The 6,416-nt window shown below is 45.5% G+C and overlaps 1 protein-coding gene across 1 annotated transcript; it reads right to left on the reverse strand.

The window, feature by feature from the left end:
- Positions 1 to 4,990: 4,990 nt before the first annotated feature.
- Positions 4,991 to 5,220, reverse strand: M421DRAFT_6130 (uncharacterized protein; the record flags this gene model as incomplete). Its single annotated transcript, XM_033595873.1, has 2 exons — positions 4,991 to 5,148; positions 5,193 to 5,220. The coding sequence occupies 2 exons, from the start codon at positions 5,218 to 5,220 to the stop codon at positions 4,991 to 4,993; spliced, it is 186 nt and encodes a 61-aa protein (XP_033447594.1).
- Positions 5,221 to 6,416: the final 1,196 nt, after the last annotated feature.

Genomic DNA, 6,416 nt, shown 5'->3' on the forward strand with positions numbered 1-6,416 from the left:
AATAATAGATTATGTAAGCGTATCTCTGCTAGTTAAGAAGCTATAAGCCAAAACGTAAAAAAGCATACCCTACCCATCCGCCAGCCTAGTGAAGTATATAGCTAACAATCACCTCCTCTTCTCTCTAGGTAAGCTTCCTTGAGTTAGGCTGGCAATCACGTCGCGCGCGCTTTCCAGCGCGCCAGTCAATTAGGGTTGATTTTAGGATATTAAAGACTGTAGCAGCGCGTTGTGTACTCTAAATTTAGGCAGAATCTATAGATAAGAGAGCAAGCTAAATATCTGCTTTATTTAACTGCATGAGCAGAGCGCAGCGTGGAGGCATTGTGTGTTAAGATAGAGTAGGTGATCAAAGTTGGTGGGGTGACCGACTCGCTTGTCTGACCGACTCGCTTGCCAACCATGTTAGATTTAAAGTGTCTACTATCTTAAAAGCTTGTAGCCTAGATAGGTGTAACCCTATTTATAGCTATTAGGAAGTCCTTTATTATTATATTTAATTATAATAATTTAGCAACTTTGTACATCTCTGCTTCTGTAGCTACCTAGTTATACTTAGCTAGCTAGGTATCCTATTATAACGTGCTTCTTATTAGCTTAAGTGCTAAGAGGTATCTATCTTAGGCTTATTCTTATTTAATTTATTTATTAACCCTAATAGTAAGTTGTAGGTCTGTAATCTACTATTATAGTAGTTTCTTAGGAAGACAGCATGTGCGTAGTAGATATAGTAATATAGTTAACTAGATAAATATAATAATGTGCTAAAGGCTTACTTCCTTCTTCTTATATTTATGTTAATTATTCTTATATTATTTAAGGAGTACTTTATAGTACTTAAGGTCTTCCTTAAATGCCTTCTAGCCTATTGTTAATAGCTTAGTTAGCCTTAATAGTATATTAGTGTTCACAGCTAGCATGTAGTTAGTAATAGTTAGAGCCCTTAGCAAGAGTGGCTTTAATAGTAGTGGTGTAGTTGTCTTTAGGTTAATCTTGTCCTAGATATTGCGCGACAGGCATCTCGCATGTAGCTGCGCGAGCCAGCCAGTCCAGTCGGCTTGGTCCCTAAGGACTGTTGTTGGGTCGCAGTACGTTGGTTGCGCCATTTCGGTTGCGGCAGTGAGGTTGCGGCAGTGAGACTCTTAATTGTCAGATTCTCGCACTGTGAGCCAGAGTATGTGCTTAACGAGATCTAGGTGGTATGATGATTTATTGATGATCGTCGCGATGGTGTCGCTGCGGTGTCGTGCTCGTTGCTACAGGATTGAAGTGGGGGGGGAATTAGCGCTGTTCGCGGCCGCCGGTGTGCGGGCCAATCAGGAGTTGCCAGGTCTCGCTTAATCGACCTGGCAACTGCTGATTGGCTGCACGACAGGTCCCTGCTCGATTGCGCAGATCCGACCTCTCTCTTATCTGACACCTCGCTTGTCTAGCTTTAGAACATGCTGCACAATCACCTCCTCTTTAGTGCTTATTAGCTTTATTAAGTTAACCTTATAATTATGTCTTAAGAGCATTCTAGCACGTTATTGTCTTAGTATTCTTTCTAACACCTTATAGATTGTTACATTGTGTAGAATAGTAAGAGTTGTGTCTTGTTTAAGAGCCTAGATTATAAGCTATATATCTAGTTCCTTTAAGACGCTTTAAGCCTTTTTGCGTTGAGACATCGCGGGTTGTATGAAGTTTGGTGTGGTCTTGGCAAAATCCGGTCACTCGCCCGGGCCGGCCACTCGCCCGTGAGGTACGTTATATCTACTACCTTACATAGCTAGGGCGTAAATCCTTGTAAATTAAGGTTAAGTATATACTAGACAATTGTCTGCTCCTCTAGTATAGTAAGTTTCTAGTAATTAGTGTGTATGTCTAGTTAAAACGTGATATTGCAAAGGTAATTAGAGACCTGCTAATAAGGTATGTTTAACGTACTCCACGGGTGAGTCGTTCATACGGGTGAGTCGTTCATACTGCCAAGACCACACCAACATTCCACTTCACAACACAATGCCTTAACAACAACACAAATCTAAGCCCTTTAAAGAAGCTGCAATACAGCTTGCGCTTTAGGCAGTTAAACAAGACGCGACGCTCACTCTGCGACGCGCTGCAGCTATATATAACGCGCCTTACAACACGCTACGCGATCGATACGCAGGACGCACTGCACAAGCCAATTGCACGCCAAAATCACGGAATATGGATCAGACTAAGGAGGATGTGATTGCTGAGTACATACTTGAGCTGGATGCTAGAGGATTTGCCCCTTAATTAGCTGCTGTAGCTGATATGGCTAATTCTTTGCGCGCTAAGCGTAATATGGCCTATGTTAGTATAAACTAGCCTAATACGTTCGTTAAGCGCCGCCCTAACCTCTAAGTCAAGTTTAATTGCAAGTATAACTACAAGAGAGCCCTGTGTAAGGACCCTAAGGTTATTAGGGGCTAGTTCTGCCTAGTAGAGAATACTAAAGCTAAGTATAGCATCTAGGATAATAACACGTACAACTTTAATAAGACAGGCTTCATAATAGGCTAGATATTAACAGGAGCAGTTGTTACAGGCTCAGAGCGTCGCAGACGGCCAAAGGCAGTGCAGCAGGGCAACTAGGAGTGGACAACAGTCATACAGGGCATTAATAGCACAGGATAGGCCATTCCGCCCTTCATCATCTTTAAAGGCTGCAACTACCTCTCTGCCTAGTACAAAGAGGACAATCTGCCCTACAACTAGGTTATTAGAGTCTCTAAGAATAGATAGACTACTAACTAGCTTAGTCTTAACTAGTTAAAGCACTTTAATGCCTATATAAAGACACGCACCTAAGGAGTGTACTAGCTGCTCCTTATTAATAGCTATAAGAGCTACAACTCCCTAGACTTCTAATAATACTGTAAGGAAGCAAATATTATCACACTATGTATGCCTCTACACTTATCACACCTCTTGCAGCCACTAGATATAGGTTGTTTTACCCCTTTAAAGAAGGCGTATAGGCGCTAAGCTAAGGATCTTATGCGCAACAGAATCACGCATATTACTAAAACTAAGTTCCTGCTATGCTTTATAGGCGCCTACAAGGAGTTATTTACTCCTAGCAATATCTAAGGAGGCTTCTAAGGCGCTAGACTAGTTCCCTTTAAGCTAGAACAGGTTATAATAGGTCTTAATGTCTGCCTACATACCCTACTATTACCTACTGTAGAAGATGCTCCCTAGCAGTCCTAAACCCCTAGCAATACCCTGCAAATAGGGTCGCAATTAACACTAATTTAAGAGAGGATTTAAAGGCATATAAGCAGCTTACTAACTTTAATAGTTAAGGCCTTTAAAAAGCTTGCTAAAGGCGCAGCTATAGTAGCGCACAAGCTAGTGTTAGCTTAAAAGGAAATCACTAGGCTTTAAGCAGCAAATAAGGCCTCTACGCAACGTAAATTGCATAAAAGAAAGCAGTTACAGCAGGAAGGGGTCCTAACAGCTAAGGAAGGCCTTTAATTAACTACTCTAACTAAGTTTAGGGCGCGTAGTGATAGTAAGAAGGCAGGGAAGCAAGCGCATGTTAAAGGAGGTGAGGCAACCTAAAGACGCTATAAATAGTATTATAAGGTAGGGCATAACTTGCGCATGTGTAAAAAGCCTATAGAAGCTATTGCTAAATAATATTACATGCTGTACCAGTGTATACAAGGCCAAAGTAGGCCAATGCGAGCCATAATAGGGTGGAGGTTTGGTGTGGTCTTGGCAGTATGAACGACTCACCTGTATGAACGACTCACCCGTGGAGTACGTTAACACTCTAGCAGTGCTGCAGATACTATAAAATTAGCTAGCATAGAAGGCCTAGATAGTAAGGATAACTCTACCTTCTCTAGTAGTATTCTAAAGTTGTTGTTGTTAAGGTATATTATGTTAGGGTAAAAGGTAGTTGTGCTAAGAGAAAGTGGCTAGTTTAGTGATATGGCTGGCTTGGTGATAATCTACGTTATTAAACAGGTGTTTCTCTATAGATTTGGTATGAGAAGGTCTCTTACATCGTTCATAATTAAGAAGTTATACTACTTCAAAGATTACTAAAACAGGGCTGTTTTGGTGAGGAAATCGGTGCATCACGCGCACGAACACGGTAAAAGTTGCGACGGTTGCTGCGGACTTGTGCCCGGGCTCTGTGCCCTTTCAAGCAATGGCGTCGATATTCGAGAACGTTCAAACATATCTTGTCCTAGCTACGGCAAGGCTTACCATGAGACATCTGCCACTCAGCGAGTTTGTATCCTACCCAAGACCTGGATACTTGAGTTTGAGTCGCTCATTTCAGTCGTCACGGATCACTCCACTTCCACCAGTAAACATCGAGACTGTCTACTAGCATTTAAGACTCCCCAGGCAAGGACCGCGGCCTGGAATGCTACCGCTGTCCTCCCGAATCGCCCCATCAGCGCCAGTGGTACATCGCAGGGCCCCGACGATCCGCTCGCATCCACAAAAGGGACGACCTCAAGCTCCTCCGGAATCCCTAGATCCGCCTTCCACCGGGGGATTATCAGCAAGCGAGAGTTCTGAGAAACGGGTTCTGTTGAGCGGCATGGTTGAGGTCACAGCAAGTCACAGTTCGCATCTGCCGGCCAACAATACGTCCTCTTCACCCACGCAGCATTACCCTTTAACGGCTTTACAGACGTCGGAATGAGACAAGTCCCGATCTCGTGCCCCTGGACATCCCTCTTGATCGCAAGCAATGGACCATTGAATCCGCCACATACCTACGACCGCAATCATCCTGATCAGCAAGAGATAACCGCAATTCTTGCAAAATTTAGCAAAGATCCTCTGAGCGTCATATCACTTGGGAAAGACGGTGTTCTGCGAACTCTGTCGGCAGATCGTGCGGTCCTTGATGCAGTAGGTTTGAGCCCGCGGCTTGTGAAAGCATTCTTGGACCGCGTTCCACCACACTACCGCGCGTTTGAGCCGGGGCTTGAGGATGCTGGTGGATCTAAAGCATCGTATGAGGAACGTGCGCGAACTCGGCATCTTCGCAGAGCGCGGTTTCGAGCTCTGCGGGGGACTTCTCAGGGTGCAAAGTCACGGCCCGTTGGTATGCGGCGTAGTACCTAAAGATATTCTTGCATTGGTACAAGATGTGCGCGTCACCTGGGTAGGTTAGTCCTGCTTCGGTATATACCGTGGCGACGTACGGTCGCTTCGCATGGCCTCGTGTTCCATGCCGAAGACTGGGGATTGTTGGATGCGCTAGAGACGTTGGGTGTTGACGTACCGTGTCCGAGCTGGTGGGTATAGGTTGAGGTGGAGAAGGTGGGGGGAGATGACTTACCTCGTGGTTCCAGGTTCGTGTCCCAGGTAGATAGCAGTAGTAGAAATGGCGCCTGTGAGGCGGAGAGTTATCGTGGGCCTTTTCCCAAGCTGGGCTGTGCCTGGTGGTTGGCCCGGCCGGGTACCTATCCAAGAGCGTTGGCCTAGAGAGTAAAAGCATCTTGCACGGCGCAGTAATGCGTCTCCTTCACCAATGCGTCGGCGAAGCAGTATTTGACCACCCGAAGCCGCCGTCCGTTCCTACTGACAAGTGGCCATGGCCGCTTCAGGGCAAATTGCATTCCCAGAGGGCTGGCCGCACGTTTGTACTTGCCAGCGGCGAGATGATCGTGCACCATATCCGTGCCCGACGGCAGAAAGCAGTGGGCGAGGATGAGGGGAAGGACAGCCAATAGCCAAATATGGAAAAGTAAGAAGCGCATTCTTTGCTTCCGGGAAGCGGGAGAAGAAAGAGGAATGCAGGGTTCTGGGGTTTCCGGCGGGGAGAGTTTTATATGTAGCGCCTGGGGTAAGATCGAGGTGAAGGCGTCTTCCTGAGCGACACACCCGTACTTGCGACAGAGCCGACGCTCTGGCACCCGCGAGGCTGAATGGACGATGATTCTGAGTCGCTACATATACTCGACCGAGATTCCCCTCCACGCCGAGTATAGCGGTGGCAGTATGCTTTATTCTCATAATGATGTTCAGAGATCACTGCCGCAGCAGGTGATGTACAGTTCCGACTGATTCTCCGCTCAACTGGTTTGAAAGAGTGGGAGGTCTGCTGTAGGCCATTGACGCAGGTCGGTTTCCCCTTCACCTCGACTCTCGGTATAGGACATAAGTCTCCAGACTGAACAACTCTTTTCTTCTGAACAACTCTTTTCTTCTGAACAACTCTTTTCTTCTGAACAACTCTTTTCTTCTGAACAACTCTTTTCTTCTAAATAACTCTTTTCTTCTGAACAACTCTTTTCTTCTGAACAACTCTTTTCTTCTAAACAACTCTTTTCTTCTGAACAACTCTTCTCTTCTGGACAACTCTTCTCTTCTGGACAACTCTTCTCTTCTGGACAACTCTTCTCTTCTGGACAACTCTTCTCTTC

The sequence above is a fragment of the Didymella exigua genome (assembly GCF_010094145.1).
Source record: "Didymella exigua CBS 183.55 unplaced genomic scaffold M421scaffold_17, whole genome shotgun sequence".
Lineage (NCBI taxonomy): Eukaryota > Fungi > Ascomycota > Dothideomycetes > Pleosporales > Didymellaceae > Didymella > Didymella exigua.